This window comes from Apium graveolens, chromosome 9 (genome assembly GCF_009905375.1).
Source record: "Apium graveolens cultivar Ventura chromosome 9, ASM990537v1, whole genome shotgun sequence".
In the NCBI taxonomy this organism is placed as follows: domain Eukaryota; kingdom Viridiplantae; phylum Streptophyta; class Magnoliopsida; order Apiales; family Apiaceae; genus Apium; species Apium graveolens.
This window is the reverse complement of record NC_133655.1, coordinates 254,045,902-254,066,248: the sequence shown is the minus strand read 5'-3', so window position 1 is coordinate 254,066,248 and position 20,347 is coordinate 254,045,902. Positions and strand designations below refer to the sequence as shown.

At 37.9% G+C, this 20,347-nt stretch overlaps 1 protein-coding gene and 1 pseudogene across 1 annotated transcript; both read right to left on the bottom strand.

The window, feature by feature from the left end:
* Window positions 1–817: 817 nt before the first annotated feature.
* Window positions 818–2,434, bottom strand: LOC141686176 (DNA polymerase-like). Its single transcript, XM_074491226.1, has one exon. It carries the CDS (start codon window positions 2,432–2,434, stop codon window positions 818–820), a length of 1,617 nt encoding a protein of 538 aa, XP_074347327.1.
* A 656-nt stretch (window positions 2,435–3,090) lies between these two features.
* LOC141686175 (putative DNA-directed RNA polymerase) overlaps window positions 3,091–20,347 on the bottom strand; it is a 70,746-nt pseudogene continuing 53,489 nt past the window's right edge.

Here is a 20,347-nt window from a genome sequence, read left to right as displayed (position 1 = left end):
TCATCCAGCAAGTGTAACTCATCTTCATCAACCTAGATGGAAATCGAGCATCATGCATGATAAACTCTGATTGGCCTGGATTAAAACGATATCCTAAACCCATAAAGGTTGTTCTTTGACTTTCGAATAGACAGTCTATCAAACCATGAGGAAAAGTCAACATAGGGGGACTTTGAAAGTGCGCTTGAGAACGAATATTCTTCATGTAATTACAGACATACGACATATGGGATCCCAGAACACTCTTAGGCATTATCTGAGTTCTATCTCGATTAATCGTAATATTACGAGGAATACGACGTGAGACAACATTGGAGGATGATGATTCATCAGATGGTTGATCATTACCCAGAGAGAGGTGTGCAACCTTATCGGGTAATCTAGCTACACCCGATGTCATAATATTTTTCTTGAGAAAAGCTATCGTAGATCTCATATTCCGACTGGTGGTATAACGATATAGCAAAACAGATACTGAAGGAGTAACATTAGATCCAGAATCAACAGACATATATGAACAGAACATATGATTTGGTCAGATTAAAAGCCAGAGTATAAGCCTTGGATTTTAGCATAGCTCTATGATATAGGCTATGTGGCCGCCACCGCTGTGACCGTGGTGTACTAGACTACCCCCTATATGCAGGGAGAGGCTGGAATCAATCAACATCCTCTATGCTTTCCGGGATTGGGCATCCATATGTTGAGACCTTATGAGTCTCTACTCTATGGACTTGGATCTCTTTTAAACGTGAAGTAGCTAACCCATCTCCCCGTTGCCCTACGACCACTAGTTCTAGTATCCAGCGTCCACACTCTATAGATGATAGAACCCTGGATAGAATTCACTATAGAGATATACCATATCATCTGAGAGTGGGTTACCAAGAACTATAGAGTCTGTGTCTGTGTAGTAACAGTCCTCTCTTGCTATATATGGATACATATGGATCCTTGCACATGCTGTAATAGCCGCTGCTAGTTGGACTGCAGCATTCTTAGGCGGGTCCCAACTATTTGTTGAACAATCTTTATTGAAATTCGCTACGTATGTATCTTCGTTCAGTTTGTCCCCATTTATGAAAGTATCCTTTCTTACTAATTGATTGTAACAATCTTGATCGCAGATCTCGGTAATAGTCATTTTTGGATTGATACCAAATCTGCCGTAAAGAGAATTCATAAGGATTTTGTAAACATAAGACATTCCTTCATTCCCATCTTTCTTAGCCTTTAACCTGCTATTATATAGATCATTGACAAAGGTCTTGAAAGGGCTTTCCGTCTTCTTAAAGAGATAGCCACGTAGAGGGTAGATGGTGTAGCCCAAATCGCGAGCATATTTCAACTCCTCGCTATAGTAAACACCTACAAAGTATCCTGTTGGAAAAATGAGAGATCCATTAACCTTTTCCCTATAGGATAGAAATGGGTTTTTGATAGAATCCGGGCATTTCACAAAAGCCTCAATAAATCCATAGAGGGTGTCTAAATCCTTCTTCCTCAGATCTCCATTCCAGGTTGGTTTACCAGCAGGCATTGGGTATTCTTGCATCACATAGGGATAGAGAGAGTTCACATCATAGTAGTACAAGTTCTCACCTCTTGGTTTATAGACATCAACATGACCTCCGTAGTAGCCCTTCCTGATGAATTTGTCTTCATTCACGTTTGGGATGTGGATTGGAAAAGACGAAGCATCATAATATTGAATACGAAAGATTCTCATAGCTAGGGATGATATGGTCAAGACTGTATTTATGTTCACATTATAGAGATTCAAGATGATCTCTTGAGCTTTTTTCAACACTCCTCCAAGTAGAAGCACATCCTGCTTCAAATACTCAAGCAATTCTTCTTCCCTAAGAGAGAGATCTTCCACAGTTTTGAGTTGCTCATGATCGAAATCATATTTACCCCCAAGATCCGGACACAGGCTCTGTGCCAGGGTAGCCAGTTTTCCAGGAAGTAGATTTAACGAATCTTTGAAGGAGAATAACAGAACACCTTTCTTATCAACCATCTTTTCATCCACCTCTTGTTGCATCTTTTTGTAGACTTTGATCTTGTAAATTCGATGGTTTCGAATCAGAGGTTTCATTATGTAGTATGGATGATGACAGATTAAGTGCTTAAGCAAGATTATTCCATCGAATCGTGATAAGTTATGGAAGTATATAGACAACGCTATCTTATACTGTTTAGTAGCTACTACATCAATCCATTTAACCATCTCATATAGGATCTTCTCGCTCCTATCTTTGAAGGATGAATAGATTTCTTTGTAAAGGAAATCCTCGCTATAGAAAGTCACAATATCCGCTTTATCCACTTCCTTTTCAGGTAGAACCACCAGTAAACCTACTGCGTATGGAGTCTGCACTTCCATCCCCGTATCATCCTTCATAAGGATTGTCTCAATATCGGCCACCATAAAGGGTCTAACAACTTTTGGATTTGAAGAAAGGATTTGTGATATATTACTATTATAAGTACGTTTCTTATTCGAAATAGGTTTAGCAACAGGGGGTTTTACATCTCTTTTGTCGTTTAAAACCAACGAAAGAAGACCAACACTGTTATTGCTATCGTTGTTGTTTCCAACATTGTTGCCATTATCACTACCGTCCCAGTCTGAATTGTAGCCATTATCATCATGAGAAAGATCCTCTAAAAGGGTATCAAGTACCTTTATGATTTCATCTTTTGATGAGAGATGTTTTTCAAGATTTTGACCAGTTAGAAAGATACGCAGGGCTATTTTTGTAATGATAGCACCTTTGTATTTCTCAAAAACTTGGATAACAGCCCTATAGATATAACGAAATAGTTCCTTATAAGGAAAGAACGCGCTACCATCTAGTGGAGTCAATGGTATTGCATCACATATAGTATATGTAATATCCTTACCATCCTTATCAATTAGGGTCAAGGTAATAAGGAATTTGGAATATCCTTCTACCGATGAGAAGACATAACGAATTAGAAGATCGAAAATAGCGTTGATTATTAAGACGATTTCCAGAACGGTGAAGCCCGGGTCTATATCATGTGCAGCTTGAATCAAAAAAGGATGTGGAGAAGCATATGTTGTATGACGAATACGCGTATAGAATAGATCAGAATCGAAGTAACGGCTTTTGTATGTAGTACAGTATGAACGGGTTGTATGAACCCTTTTGTATGCCCCCTTTTTGACTAACATGCTAATACTGTAAACAATATAGATCGGAAAGCTCTTTTTTGAAAGAATTCCACTTTTGCTCATGAGCCTCATATCTGGTGGCTAATAGGGTGGCTACAGATGCATTTTTTGTATCACTATCGATAGGACCGCATACAGCATTAATATAGGTATTATATGCATTCACTATAATTGTTTTCTTTTTATTCCAAAGATTGTTTTTCTTCCTAAGCTCAGCTGGAATACAATTATTTAAGAGAGATTCGAGTTCCCGAGAAGGAATAACTTTTTTTAATTTTTCTGGATCATGGTAACCTGGTTTGGTTAAATTCATATAGATGAACTCGTTGATCACTAGAAGAGGTGGACCCATCTCCTTATAGGCGTAGGTATAAAACAACGGTAATATAGAGCTACAGTCAGCTGTTGATAGAAAGTTGTCGTGAACTGTGTAGATAGGGGTAGAAGAATCAGAGAGTAAGAAATTGACTACACTCATAGCGAGACGGGCATCCTTTTGATGAATAAAGTTGACGAAGGTTGATGACATCGTTTTTCGACTATCTCGTTCCTCCGAAGGTATTGAGAGAGTTACCTTCTTCCTCGAATGTGTGCTTTTTGAGTAGACCCATATATGAGTCTCAGATGATTTTCGATAATCTTGTATTGTTGTAAATAATGGCACTTTATAGCAAACTGGTTGACCCCTCTCTAATGAGAACCAACCAATATTTTGGATCATATTCATCAAGCAATTCAGTCTAGAATATTTCTCCTTAAAGAAGTCATAAAAGACTTGAGCCACGGCGTTCTGGCACTTACCCAGATCGAAAGAGAAACTCTCTTGCAGAAAGATACCCGCGCTCATTATTGTTTTTCCATATATCATAGGCATAAAGATTCCTTTCACTATCTTACGCGTCAGCTTACTACCTACAAAAAGAATGAGTGAATCATTTTGATATTTCTTAGTCTCATTTATGTAGACTTGCACTTCCTCGAGAAGGTATTCATAAATATCTTGGATATTGGAATCACCCGGCCGTTGTATAAGATTTATATTCTTAGCCAGATCTTTATCTAATAAAAAGTAGCTCATTAGCTGATAAGCACTCGCGGAGGCGTCCTGGGTTATAGGATGAGATGTTATAACTTGTAGAACTTGAGTCGTTAAATACTCTTTAAATACAACAAGACATGACAGAAACTGTAATGGTTTTTTCGCATCACAAGCTAATCGGGTTAATTCATCATTAGAAGAGACTCGCAAAACTTCTATCATATTATTATCAAACCATTCCACAGCAGCCTTGTTATTCTCGAAAGATCCGTAAAGGAAGGATGCTGCACAAAAAAAGGAATCTTTGATATTCGAGGTTCTTTGAACGTCTTCTTTTGCAAAGATGACCAGACTTCTGGCTAGATCACGTTCGTGGAAATGTAAAATACCACTGCGGTAAATTCGACCTCGGAAATCCATAAAAGCTGGCAAATAAAAACGGTAGCCCTCGTAGGCTATTGCTAATTTCAATATGTATTGCTCATAGCCTGCACGCTGGATGAGTTTCATCAATTCTTTCAATAAGGTGGCAAGGCGTACACTCTTTGAGAAATGATATGAATAATACAACTTCTTCAATTTCTCATAAATATCCTTAATTTTCAATTTCGATAGAAAACTTGGTAGTATTAAACCCTGCTCAACCAATAGAGACTCATTGGTATGAATATATGACAAGAAAGAGCTATTTACCTTAAATGGTTGATTTTGTAGTTTATTCATGATACCACATAATTCAATGGAAGAATTCTCATGTAATTCGATATAAAAATTATCTAGGTTCTTTGAGCTTAACAAGCGGTAACGCTCATCTACATCCGCAGTTAAACTACTTAAATAACCACCCCTTAGATCTGATAGATACTTAGGCTTTTTATTATCCTGGAGAATACTTTGCCAATCTTCTGGTTTGCAGACCATGGGTAAACTAAACCTTATAGGTAAATCGGATGCGGGGATTTTGCAGTGTACGTAATAAGGTTTAGCTAAATAAAATTCTCCATTTTTCTTACGGATGGGTTCATCTTCAATATTCCCAATAGTCGATATTTCTATCAAATCCCTTATTTCCAAGAATGAAGCTAATTCATTACCAAAATGAAAGGTCCTTTTCGGCGACTCATTAACATTCGGTTTCGGAGCACCAGCTTTAGCAGTAGATATGGATTGTTCATACCTAGATTTACGATTCTTTAATAATTGGATCTGAGAGCGCACAGTAGTATCTAGACGATCTATTAGAGTCGATAGACGAATGACTGAATCTGATTCCACTGAATTAAACAAGACACTTAACACATGGATGAGTAAAACTTCCAACGTATGTTGACCAAAGACATTGAGTGAGTCTTTCTCTTCAGCAGTGAGCTTAGAACTTTGCAAAAGATAACTCATTGCAGATGAATCATAGCCTTTCTTGACTGATTGAAAACCGCCTTTCTTTCTCTTTCCAGATGAATTCTCAACAGTCGATTCCTCACCTCGCAGAATCAACATTTTGACTGCGTTAGGTACTGTCTTATACATCGATTTCTCATCAAATTCCAAAGTGGAGTCCTCGATGAAGAATTGAAGATTTCGTAACTGCTCATCGCTAAGATCTGCTCCCCTACATTCTTCCAGACGTTTGAATACAATCTGTTTGTAGATCGAATCATTTTTTGTAGGAAAACATTCAAGGTAGCTTGAAATAATCTCACTATTTTCTATGACCCAATAGTAAAAATCAGACCAGAATTGAATAACTTTAGAACGATCATTACTTCCGATAGGTGGCAAAAGCTCATGGGTTTGAGTAATCCAGGTTCTCTCCTGGGAATCTTTATGTAGATTAATCATATGATTTGGTCAGATTAAAAGCCAGAGTATAAGCCTTGGATTTTAGCATAGCTCTATGATATAGGCTATGTGGCCGCCACCGCTGTGACTGTGGTGTACTAGACTACCCCCTATATGCAGGGAGAGGTTGGAATCAATCAACATCCTCTATGCTTTTCGGGATTGGGCATCCATATGTTGAGACCTTATGAGTCTCTACTCTATGGACTTGGATCTCTTTTAAACGTGAAGTAGCTAACCCATCTCCCCGTTGCCCTACGACCACTAGTTCTAGTATCCAGCGTCCACACTCTATAGATGATAGAACCCTGGATAGAATTCACTATAGAGATAGGCCAGTCTTATCTCTATAAGGGGTATAGGGTGATATATTGTATTTTGTTACAACTATGGCATTAGTGGACACTTTGCAAGTGAGTGTAGGAAGCCAAATTTTGAGAAAAAGAAATTTGAGCAAGTTGATTACAAAAGAAAGTATTTTGATTTGCTCAAACAAAAGGAAAGAGCTTTTCTCACTCAAGATGATTAGGCAGCAGATGGGGTAAATGAAGATGATGATGTGGAATATGTCAACCTAGCCCTGATGGCTAATTCTGATGAAAATGAAACTAGTTCATCAAGCAACCAGGTAATTACTACTGATCTCTCTCAGCTTTCTAAACATGAATGCAATGAAGCCATAAATGATATGTCCAATGAATTATATCATTTGCGTGTTTCTCTTAAATCACTAGCTAAAGAAAACACTAGGATTAAAGAAAATAATGTGTTTTTAAGTGATAGGAATGCTGTGTTAGAGAGTCAGGTAATTGAGCTTGAAAAGATTAAACTTAAATGCTTGACTGTTGAGAGTGAACTAGAAGAAGCTGTTAAGAAAGTAGAAATTCTTTCTAAACAGTTAGAAAGTGAGCAAGAGGTAATCAAGGCCTGGAAAACATCTAGGGATGTTGGTGTTCAAATTGCCAAGGTTCAGGGAATTGAATCATTCTGTGAGGATGCCTGGAAGAAAAACAAAAAGAAGTTAGAATTAATTGATGGATTGTCAACGGATGTGGAATCAACGGATGATGAAAGTTATCCGTTGAAGGAAGAAAAGGAGCATCCGTTGAAGGCTCATCAATTAAAACAGGCAAGTTCTTTTAAAAATAAAAAAAATGATTCAACTCTCAAGAACTTTGTCAAAGAAGGAGCTAGCACATACAGAGATGTCAGTAAGGTGAATATAGGACACATGACTTTAGATCAGTTGAAAGATAGGCTTAAGTTGGTTGAGGATAAGAAGGAAACTAAAAGAAAATCTAAAAGAAATGGGAAGGTAGGGATTAATAAACATAACAATTACACACCTGATAGGTATGCTCCTAGAAAAAGCTGTGTACATTGTAAAAGTGTTAATCACCTATCTGATAATTGCAAATCTGTTAAAAATGCTCCCATGCCTTCAAATCCCTCCATGCCTAACATGTCTATGTCACCTCTGCATGCTATGCCTGTTATGTCTCACCAGAATCCCCATGCACATTTTGCAAACATGCCATACATTAACAATCCTTACTGTATGCCTCAAATGCCATACAATATGCCTATGTGGAATAACATGTTTGCACAACCTATGCCTTATCAAATTCAATCAAATGTGTTAAATGATTCTGTGACTAACCCTACACTTCAACCAACCACATCTGAGACCAAGGTTGACCCAAAGTTACCTAAGTCAAAAGATGCAGGAGGAATGAAGTCTAGGAAAAAGACTAACAAGGCTGGACCCAAGGAAACTTGGGTACCAAAATCAACTTGATTGATTTTGTTGTGTGCAGGGACAAAGAAGGAATCTATGGTACTTGGACAGTGGTTGTTCAAGATACATGACAGGAGATTTCACCCTGCTCACAGAGTTTAAGGAGAGAGCTGGCCCTAGCATAACCTTTGGAGATGACAGCAAAGGATTCACTATGGGATATGGCTTGATTTTAAAAGAAAATGTCATCATTGATGAAGTTGCATTGGTCGATGGTCTCAAACACAATTTATTGAGCATCAGTCAACTATGTGACAAAGGGAATACTGTTTCCTTCAATTCTGAAGCCTGTATTGTCACAAGTAAAAAGGACAATAAAGTGGTTCTAACTAGAGTTAGAAAAGGGAATGTGTACTTAGCTGATTTCAACTCTACAGATGCAGAATCCATTACTTGTCTTCTCAGCAAAGCAAGTCCAGTTGAAAGTTGGCTATGGCACAAGAAGCTGTCCCATTTGAATTTCAAGACAATGAATGATCTAGTCAAAAAGGACTTAGTTAGAGGAATGCCTCTAGTGGAATTCACAAGGGATGGACTGTGTGATGCTTGTCAGAAAGGAAAGCAAAAGAAAGTATCATTCAGTAAGAAGCTTGAATCTGCAATTGATGAACCACTGCAACTTCTACACATGGATCTTTTTGGACCAGTCAATGTATTGTCAATTTCAAGGAAAAGATACTGCCTAGTGATTGTAGATGATTTCTCAAAGTTTTCATGGGTTTATTTTCTTGGATCAAAGGATGAAGCTAGTGAAATCATCATCAATCATATCAAGCAAGTCAACAATCATCCTGATTTCAAAGTAAGGAATATTAGGAGTGACAATGGAACTGAGTTCAAGAATTCAACCATGAAGATGTTCTGTGAAGAAAATGGGATCATGCATGAGTTCTCAGCTCCAAGAACTCCACAACAAAATGGTGTGGTGGAAAGGAAGAACAGATCACTAATTGAAGCTGCAAGGACAATGCTTGAGGAGTCAAAACTCCCAACTTATTTTTGGGCTGAGGCTGTTAACTGTGCATGTTACACTCAGAATATTTCTCTAATCAATCAAGCAAAATGCATGACTCCCTATCAATTATTCAAGAGAAGAAAACCAACTTTAAACTTTCTACATGTCTTTGGTTGCAAATGTTACATCTTAAGGAATCAATCTGATCACAAAGGAAAGTTTGATGCAAAGGCTGATGAAGGAATATTTGTTGGTTATTCTGCTGGAAAATTATATAGGGTCTACAATCTAAGAACCAACATTGTCATGAAATCTGTACATGTTGTGTTTGATGATAAAAAGATTGATGGACTAACAGATGAGGGATATCATGAAGGACTCAAATTTGACAATATTGAGATATATTGTGATGATAGTGAAGATGAGAATGATGAAGAAGGCATCTCAAGAAGAAACCAGAGTCTGCCTTTGGATAATGCACAGAATGCTGCATCCGTTGAAAGTCATAATTCAGCTTCTGTTGAAAGAAGCAATGCAGCATCCGTTGAAAGACAAAATGCATCATCCGTTAAAGTTCATAACGAAGCATCCGTTGATCACAGTCTGTCAACGGATAATCAATTCACCTCATCAGTTGATAGAACTCCCAATTCCTTTCAAAGGATCAGCAACTCAGGGGGAGTTTCAACAAATCAACATTCTATCTCACATCATGACAATACTGAGGCAACCTCATCAAGGGCTAATCTACCACCTCAAAGGAAATGGACCAAGAATCACCCTTTTGAACTGATCATTGGTGATGCTACATCTAAAGTACAAACTAGAAGGGCTACTCAAGATGAATGTCTGTATAGTAGCTTTCTATCACAGGAGGAACCTAAGCGAGTGGAAGAAGCTCTTTTGGATCCAGATTGGATTTTAGTTATGCAAGAGGAGCTAAACCAATTTGAGAGGAACAAAGTGTGGAAGCTGGTACCCAAGCCAAAGAACAAGAGTTCTATTGACACAAAATGGGTATTCAGAAACAAGATAGATGAAAATGGCATTGTCATAAGGAATAAAGCTAGATTGGTTGCCAAAGGCTATTCTCAACAAGAGGGAATAGATTTTGATGAAACATTTGCTCCAGTTGCAAGACTTGAAGCCATCAGAATCTTTCTAGCCTATGCAGCTAATGCCAATTTCAAAGTCTATCAGATGGATGTCAAGAGTGCATTTCTAAATGGGGAATTGGAGGAAGAAGTTTATGTAAGCCAACCTCCAGGTTTTGAAGATCCAAATTTTCCAGACCATGTGTATTATTTGTTGAAAGCACTCTATGGACTAAAGCAAGCACCTAGAGCCTGGTATGAGACTTTATCAAAGTTCCTTCTAGATAATCACTTCACAAGAGGTACTGTTGACAAAACTCTCTTCTTTAGAAATGTTAATGGCTCTAAGATACTTGTACAAATTTATGTAGATGATATTATATTTGGATCTACAGATGATAAACTTTGTAAAAAGTTTGCTAAATTAATGCAAAGTAAATATGAAATGAGCATGATGGGAGAGCTAACTTACTTTCTTGGTTTACAAGTTAAACAAGTTAGTGGTGGAATTTTCATTAGTCAAACTAAATATATTTATGATCTTTTAAAGAAGTTTGACTTAATGGATTGTTCACCTACAAATACTCCCATGGCCACTGCCACCAAGCTTGAATTAAACAAGGCTGAAAAGTCTGTGGATATTACAAGTTATAGAGGCATGGTTGGCTCACTTTTATATTTAACTGCCAGTAGACCTGATATTATGTTTTCTACATGTCTCTGTGCTAGATTTCAAGCTGACCCTAAAGAATCTCACTTAGTGGCTATTAAAAGAATTTTCAGATATCTCAAGGGGACTCCAAATCTAGGAATTTGGTACCCTAGAGAGTCTGGTTTTGATCTAATTGGCTACTCAGATGCAGATTATGTAGGTTGCAAAATAGACAGGAAAAGCACAACAGGCACCTGTCAATTTCTAGGAAATAAGCTTGTATCATGGTTCAACAAGAAGCAGAATTCTGTTTCCACATCAACAGCTGAAGCTGAATACATTGCAGCTGGTAGTTGCTGTGCACAAATACTGTGGATGAGGAACCAGTTATTTGACTATGGTATAACTGTTGACAAAATTCCAATATTTTGTGACAACACAAGTGCCATTGCCATTACTGAAAATCCAGTGCAGCACTCAAGAACCAAGCACATTGATATCAAGTATCACTTCATTAGGGAACATGTGATGAAAGGTACAGTGGAACTTCATTTTGTTCCAAGTGAAAAGCAGATTGCAGACATATTTACCAAGCCACTTGATGAATCAACATTCACAAGATTAGTAAGTGAGTTAGGTATGCTTAACTATTCATAATCTATGTCATCTATGTAATCTGTATTGTAGCCTGAAATGAATTTGCTGCAAGAACAAAGTTGGCTTTAATCAAGACTTATCCTATCAACGGATATTCCCTATCCGTTGAAAGCCAAAATTGTTCTATCAACGGATATTCATTATTCGTTGAAAGACAAATACATTTCTGGTAATTTTATCCTTCAACGGATAAAATAGTGTTGTTCATCAACGGATAACTATTTACCTTATCCGTTGATGTGTCACGTCAGTGAGTCACAGCCGTTGATTCTTTTACTCAACCGTTGATACAGATATACAGTGTTGTATGTATTTGTATTTACGGTAGTTTTCAGAATTTCTACAGTTTCATTTATTCCTGAACGGCTATCACTTACTTAAAAGTATCATTTAATTATTTTATTTGTGTTTTAATTCAAGAAAGTATAAAAGCCCAATTGAATTCTTATTTTCACTTTACGCTTTCTTGCAATTATCATTCTCTTTCTCTCTCAATTCTCAAGTTTTTCTCTGCAACCTTTACTCACAACAATGGCACCAATAGTCAAAATTATGTCTCAAACAGGATTTGTTTATGAAAAGAATAATTTCATAGTCTTGGTTGAAAAGAATGAATCCCATTCTGATTATCACAAGATGATGGACTTCATCAACAACTGCAAACTAAGCTATGCAATGTTGGAAGCCCCAACCATCTACTGTGAAGTGATTGAGGAGATTTGGACAACTGCAGAGTTCAACTCCACATATATGACTATTGCCTTCTCTCTCAAAGGTAAGGACTATTGCATTAATTGTGATGATTTACAATCTTGCTTTAAGTTACCTGAGAATAATGCCATGACACCATACACTGATAAAGATGTCTCTGCTATGCTAGATTCCATAGGCTATGCTTTTGATTCTGCTAGTTTAGGTAGTATTAGAAGGAAAGGCCTTAGGAAAGAATGGAGTTTTCTTGGAGATGCCTTTATTAAGGTTTTCTCTGGGAAGATTAGCAATTTTGATGCTATCACTTCATCTCTTGTTAATATGCTCTATATGCTAGTTTCTGATAGGTACTTTAATTTTAGCAACTGTGTTATGCTAGAATTAGGTTCCAGATTAGGTAACAAAGCTAATAGACCACATAACATCTACTTTGCTAGATTCTTTATGTTATTGGCTAACCATGTTGCTGAAGGTTTGGTTATATCCAATGAGAATAATAAACTCAAATGCTGGGCACAAGAGAAAAGGGTCCTTGCAGACCTTTTGAGAATGAACCTCAACAGCCAGGTGCCATTGGTATACTTGCCAATCATGAATGCACCACAGGTAAGTGAGGTAAATGTTTCTATAACTCCTACTATTTCCAACCCCAATGTTTCTTTGCCTTCTAGTGTGGCTATGGAACCTGTGTCATTGTCCAAACAGGCTCCTACCAAAGCCACCAAATCTAAAATTTCCAAAGTCAAGTCAAAGAAACCTACCTCTGTTGTTTCTCAAAAGACAACAGTTGTAACAACTACCATAAACCCTGAAGGGAGTGAACAGGGTGTGAGTGGTGAGGGGAGGGGTGAACATCAAAAAGCCCCCCAGGATCAGGTGGGAGAGGTGAGTGGTACCCAAACCAGCCAAGCCACAGTCTCTCAAAAGACTGTAGTGGTTCAAAAGGAGTCCAGCACATCCCTAGTTGCATCCTCCCAAAAGGATGTAACTATTGAAAATAGTCCCCAACCAGGGACACAGAACAAAAGAGGGAGGGACACTGAAGCTACACATTCACGAATTCAAGCCTTTTCAAGGAAGAAGAAGGCCAAAACCCTAGTTTCCACACAAGGGACACACACAGCACAGGTACATCCACCAGTATCTGTGCCTTCTCAAATTCAGCTTGATGTGATTCCAGCAAATGTGGAATCACAGCCCCATTCTCTCAATATAGAAACACACCATTCCTCAAACTCTCCAACACCCTCTCTGGATGTGGATATGATATTCACATCAATTCCTGATTCTCCCTCATTAAAACTCAGGGAGGAGCCCCACTCAAAACCTGGTGATCATCATCTTTTAGATGATTTGTTGGATCATCAGCCAATTCTTTCAGATGTAGTTGCAGAATCTGTGTCACCACACTTAAAATCAATCCACACAGATTCTACAATTATATCACTTTCTATCTCTACATCATTTCCTTCTTCAACGGATATCTCTCATCCGTTGACAAGTGGTTGTTCTTCAACGGATAAGCTTAACAGCAGTTATTCGTTGATACCATCAGTTTCTACTTCAACGGATACTCCCTATCCGTTGATGGCCTCTACACACTTAACAGAAACAACTCCAACTGTAGAGGACATGGCAACTGTACAATCACTTTTAGGCTTGAGGGAAGGGAGTGATTTTTTGAGTGAGAGGCTGGGTTGCTCCCAGGCAAAAGGAGAGGTTGAGAGTCACCAAATGCATGCTATTTCTTCCAGCATGGCAAAAGTAAGTGAGAGGAGTGCCACCTTAGAAGGTGAAGGTGAGGGTGTGTGTGAGCCAGGGGGAGCCCCTGATGCAAGAAAAGAGAGAAATTGAGAGAAAGGCAGGTACAGAAGCTATAAGGGTGGATCCAGCCATTGCTAGTGAGTTAATGAAAGTGGATGATGCAGATAAGGAAAGATAATTTCAGCAACTCTACAAAGCTGTCATTGATAATATTTCCTTGGATGCTGACACTTTTACTCACCCTGTTTCAGCCTATCAATTATTGGCTGCACAGGGCAATGTGGAGGCAGAACATACACTACACATTGTACACACTTCAGAATATCTTCTCAAAGACAAAGCTGCTGTCAACAGGCTGCCTTCTCAAGCTGGTGAGCCATCTGAAGAATTTGGAGTAAATTCTAATGATGATGACTCTAATTCTTTGAATGAGAGCATGAACTTAGGGGGAGTAGCAGGCCCAAGTTCTGTTCCTAATCTTCCTGCATGGGCATGGGCAAAACCATCAACACCAGGAGAGTTTGGTGTCACTTTGGTCAAACAAGTCATGACAATTCAGCAGGCCATTCAGGAGACTCAGGATGCTGGTACCAAGGCCATTCTTCAAGCTCATCTGGAATCTCTGCATCTCTTGCAGTTGCAGCATTACCAGCAAAATCTAAGTGTGGATGAGCTCAAGCTGGACATTGCTGATCTGAAATCCTACAATGCTGAGAAATTGGATTCAGTTATACCCTATGGTACTATGCAAGATTTATTGGGGAGACTGAGGAAGACATCTGATGCTGACAAGAGGCTTGCCAGATTGGAAGATAGGGTTCAAATCATTGAATACTCTATGGTCACCATTCTTCAGAATCAACAAACTCAAACAAATCTACTCATGCAGCTGGCACAAGCACAAGGCTTGACCCCTACCCTTGATGATAACAAAAAGGGGGACAATAAAGGGGAAGGGGAAGAAGAGCCATCTACAACAGTTCAGATTTCTCAAGTGCTAGTTCCTGTCATCACAACTTCTCCACCAATTCAAGTCAAAGGAAAGCTAGATGGAATTGATCTAATCCAGATAGCAGCAGCTGAATTGCAAGTCAAAGAGCAAAGGAAGAAGATTGATGAAAAGATGCAACTAATATTTGGTTCTACAACTTCTCAATCACAATCTGTGAAGCATAGCACAAAAGTGGAATCAATTATTATGGAACTCAAGCCAGTAGGGAGGCATAAGGATGGAGAAACTTCTTCCAAAGATCTGCAACCTATGGTTCTCAAGCCCAACAACAGATCCAATAAGGACTCTACAAAGAATCCTCTAAAGAGGTGGATTTTCCTCTTCCAAAAGCTGATGAGGACAAGCTTTTAGGAAGAAGTATTGCATATCTCAAAGAGACCATGGATGAGGCTGTAAGGAGAAACATGGCTATTATCTTCAGAGAGGGAAAGAGCATATGTGTGATGCAAGGACATCCCAAATTCTCAATAGCCAAGAGGGAAGAAACCAAAAGGTTGAAGGAAGAAGCCAAACAGCTAAAGGCTGACAAAAGAGCACAAGCAAAGCTTGAAAAATAGCTAAAGTCAAGTCAGGCTGAAGAACAGAAAGAAATTGAAGACAAAGGTGAAGATGAAGCTATGGGGGACATGGTTGATCTGAGATGGAGGAAAGAAGTAAGGAAGAATGGCAGAAAGGGAAAAGAAAGAAGGTCAATGCAAAGAGAAAGAAGGTAGATAAGACTGAAGAAATCCAATCAATATCCAAACCACTACCCTCTATTCCTGAACCCATTGTACCTGACCCCTTCATGAACATTCATGGTGAAACAATCATTCCCAAGGAGGAACCAATTGATTGGGACACCATCAAATTGCCCACCTTCCTAACCTCTTCTCCACCATCAAAGAAGCAGAAAAGAAGAATTAAATCAACACCCTCTAAAGCCTCAATCAAATTCACACAGAAGCCTAAGCCTAAACCTCAAACCTCTAAAGATGATTATGTTCACATCTGTGACATAAAAGAATTTTCAGACATTGAACTCTATCTGGATGAGCTGGAGGATGTAAGGGGAATAGCTGCCTACAGACAGCTACCAGAAAGACTAGTGTTCAAATACAAAGGAGCTGGGGAAAGAACATGGCCTCTTCACAGAATTCTGAATGAAGGCTACTTTACCTTGATTAGAGTCTACTCAGCCATACATAAGGATTCTGGCTTTACCAGAACTGCCAGGACTGAGATTCTCAACAAGATTGCCAACATAAGGAAAACTTGGAGGGAGCCCAATGCCTTGCCTAGAACTTTACTCATTCAAGAGAGAGGTATTACAATTCACAAATCACCTCATTGGTTGATGGAGTTCAGAGACAACAAAGGAGTCAGAAGATTTTTCAGAATTGAAGATCAGCTAAAGATTGCCAGTAATGAAACTCTCAAGGATATGCAATCTAAGTTAGATATCAATGAAGAAGATGAAGCTGAATTCTACAGACAACTTCAACTTCAAATAGAGGAGAACGACAGGAGGCTAGGAAAGAAAACCAGGGATCAAAGGAAAAGAAAGTAATTTGCTCAGACTAAAGGAGCACCCTTGGAAACAATGTATTTCTTCAATTTCATCTCAGCATATACACTTTTGTAGCACTTTTGAATTTCTGCTTTGTTACAGTTTATATATTTGTTAAGTGTTTTGTTATCATCAAGCTAAACCCAAATTTATGCCTACGGTTCTAGTAGACATAAATAGGGGGAGATTGTTTGGAATATGTGTATTAGTTTGATGATAAGTTCAGCAAAACACTTAAGTAGAAATCTAGTGTTTGTAGCCTCAACGGATAAGACCATCTTGGCTATCCGTTGAAGGAGTAGCCTTACTTAGCAATAAGTTTGGTATTGTAGCACATCTCACTCTCTGGTTTCAAGCTATAATTCTTAGATGTTGTTAGGAGATAATCAGTCATGTTGACTGCTAATGGATGTACAAATAGGAGGGCTAATTGTAAATATTTCATGCCTTGTAATTTTGTATAAGTGAAGAAGTGTCAACGGATATAGAAGACCTTCAACGGATAAGAAACTAAGCTTCAACGGATGTCTCTAACGCTTCAACGGATAATATCCATCAACGGATAAGTGCTTCAACGGATAAAGCTTCAACTGCTAGAGCATCAACGGATAAAGCCATCAACGGATGCACTGCTAGAGCATCAACGGATAAAGCCATCAACGGATGAAAGCTTCAACGGATGCTCAGCCTCATAGCAGTTGATAGTGACAGTTAACAAAGCTGACAGAGGCACATGGATTAACAGAGATGTGGTAGCCTATTTCAGGAACAGCAGAAAAAGCAGCCGTTTTTAGTCTGGTTCAAAATGGAAAGTCAACAGATAATTCCATATTACACTGGATAAAAATGGAACAGAAACAAGTGGAGAACTATTGTCTTATTGTACTTTATCTTTGTCTTCACTTGTAAACTTGGTGTAATATAAACCAAGTAGTAGCTAGTAATTAGATGTAAATTTTTCCCTGAGCTGTTTAGAAATATCAAGAGAGAAAATCATCTAGTTTGTACTAGGAAGCAGCTGTGATTTAGTTTTGAATCACAGATTTTCTGAAATAACACATCTCTGGTGGAACAACAAATTCACCAGAAAAGTTTTTAAGTTCTTTGTGTTCATTACATTTGTGTTTGAATATATATCTGTCTGCATCAGCTCCAAGCAATTCACACACATTTGATCACTCAAACACTTAGTCTTACAAACTGCTCAAAACTTGAAAAAGTTTTGAGATTTACATTCAACCCCCCTTCTGTAAATCTCATTGTTAGTCCACTGGGAATAACAAGGTTATTTATTGTTAATTAAGTGAAGTGATATTGTGGAAAAAAAGACCGCGATGACCCGGATCCCTGACCCCGGATCTGGGGGTGTTACACTCATCCTGAACAGCTATCCAAATTTGATCTAAAAGCTGATGAAGGAATTTTTGTTGGATATCCACTTTCCACAAAATCCTTCAGAGTCTACAATTTAAGAACAAGGGTTGTCATGGAATCTATCAATGTCTCTTTTGATGATAAGAAAATTACTGGACTTGAAGATTTCAATGATCACGATCAGCTGAGATTTGAGAATGAAGTTTTAAATTCTGATTCTGTAAATTCTGATAGTCTAAATCCTGATACTACAAACTCTGATGGGTTAAACTCTGATGTTATTGAAACTGTGGTGACTACACCAAATGAAAATGCACCTGTGCAGGGGGAGCATATTGAAGATCCAATCACATCTCAAGAAGCATCAGAACCTAGAACAGGCTCTTCAAGTTCTGATTCATCAAGTTCTGATGGGCCAAGTTATGATAATTCTGGAAACTCAAATTCTGATTCATCAAGTTCTGATGGGCCAAGTTCTGATAATTCTGGAAACTCAAATTCTGAAGGATCCCACTCAGATAGCATAATTTCAGGGGGAGTATTAGAAAATGTTGATGGAGACAGCATGGATCATGGGGGACCATCCAGTTCTAGAGATCACCTTCCATCTGCAAGAAAGTGGACTAAAGCACATATACCTGACTTGATTATTGGAAATCCTGAAGCAGGTGTTAGAACTAGAATAACAACATCAAATGAATGTCTCTATGATTCTTTTCTTTTTCAGAATGAACCAAAGAAAGTGGAAGAAGCTCTTCAAGATGCTGATTGGGTGCAAGCAATGCCGGAAGAGTTAAATGAATTTGAAAGAAATAAAGTCTGGACCCTAGTGCCAAGACCAAAGAATAGATCTGCAGTTGGTACAAAGTGGGTGTTCAAAAATAAAACTGATAGTGATGGCATAATTATAATAAATAAAGCAAGGATGGTTGCAAAAGGATATTCTCAACATGAGGGAATTGATTATGATGAAACATTTACACCAGTTGCTAGATTGGAAGCCATAAGGATATTTCTGGCTTATGCTGCTCACAAAAAGTTAAAAGTCTTTCAAATGGATGTAAAAAGTGCTTTTCTTAATGGAGAATTGGAAGAAGGAGTATATGTTGAACAACCTCCAGGTTTTGTAGATTCAAAATTTCCTCATCATGTCTACAGACTTGATAAATCACTTTATGGCCTTAAGCAAGCTCCAATAGCATGGTATGAGACATTAGCTCATTTTTTTCTGGAAAGTGGATTTAACAGAGGGACAATTGACAAAACTTTATTTTATCTCAACCATGGAAAAGACTTACTTTTGGTGCAGATATATGTTGATGATATCATTTTTAGTTCTACAAATGACAGACTTTGTAAAAGGTTTTCCAAGCTAATGCAGTCAAGATATCAAATGAGTATGATGGGAGAACTTAGATATTTTCTGGGCCTTCAAGTCAAGCAAAATAAAGAAGGAACTTTTATTTGTCAATCTAAGTACACCAAAAATTTATTGAAGAAATTTTGAATGCAAGACTGTTCAAGTACATCCACTCCTATGGCCACTGTAACAAAATTGGATAAGGATAATGGTACATCAGTAGATATTACTGATTACAGAGGTATGATTGGCTCACTACTCTATCTAACTGCAAGTAGAACTAATATTATGTATGATACCTGTCTTTGTGCAAGATTTCAAGCAGATCCAAGAGAACCTCACTTAACAGCTGTGAAAAGAATTTTCAAGTACCTTAAGGGTACAACTGATCTAGGATTGTGGTATCCTAGGGAATCAGACTTTAAGCTAATAGGTTACTCAGATGCAGATTTTACAGGGTGCAAAATTGACAGGAAAAGCACTAGTGGAAGCTGCCAATTTCTTGGAGGCAGATTAGTTTCTTGGTTTAGCAAGAAACAAAAGTCAATTTCCACATCAACTGCAGAGGCAGAGTACATTGCTGCCGGAAGCTGTTGTGCACAAATTCTTTGGATGAAGAATCAGTTACTGGATTATGGGTTAACATATTCTAAAATACCCATTTACTGTGATAATCAAAGTGCTATTGCTATGACAGGTAATCCGGTTCAGCACTCAATGACAAAGCACATCAGCATTAGGTACCACTTCATTAGGGAGCATGTGATGGAAGGTACAGTGGAATTGTATTTTGTTCCAACAGATCAATAACTAGTAGATATCTTCACAAAACCACTGTGTGAAGCTACTTTTACAAGATTGGTAAATGAACTTGGAATGGTTTCATGTTCTTTCTCTAAATCTGTTTAGTTTATGTTCTGATACATCAGACCTTATGATCAGTATTTACAGATATTACTATCTTTATGTAATCTGTGCTTAAATTGAAATTTACCTAAGTGTTGATTGTTGTCTGATACGAATTTCTAAACTCTGATAATGATATGAATGTTTCTGTGACTATTCAATCCAATGAGGATAACTGTGCTAGATGCTGACCTAGTAGTCTCTAATTTACTAAAAATCCCATGTTTGAAGTAATTATTTATGTGGAAATCTTTTAACACAAGCAAATTCTGATATTGAGTTTGGTTAGGTTTACTTTGTGTATCTTATTACTAAGTCAAAAACTAGAATAGTGCTTCTTATCTGTTAAGTTCTGATGTTGGTAAATCTTATGGATGTACTAAGTGCTGATAAGCCTCACTTATCAAAAGAAAAAGTAAAGAAAAGAAATAA

What these genes read in the sequence shown, in the direction of transcription:
- LOC141686176 (XM_074491226.1), bottom strand. Translation starts at nt 2,434, where the DNA reads ATGGTGGCCGATATTGAGACAATCCTTATGAAGGATGATACGGGGATG.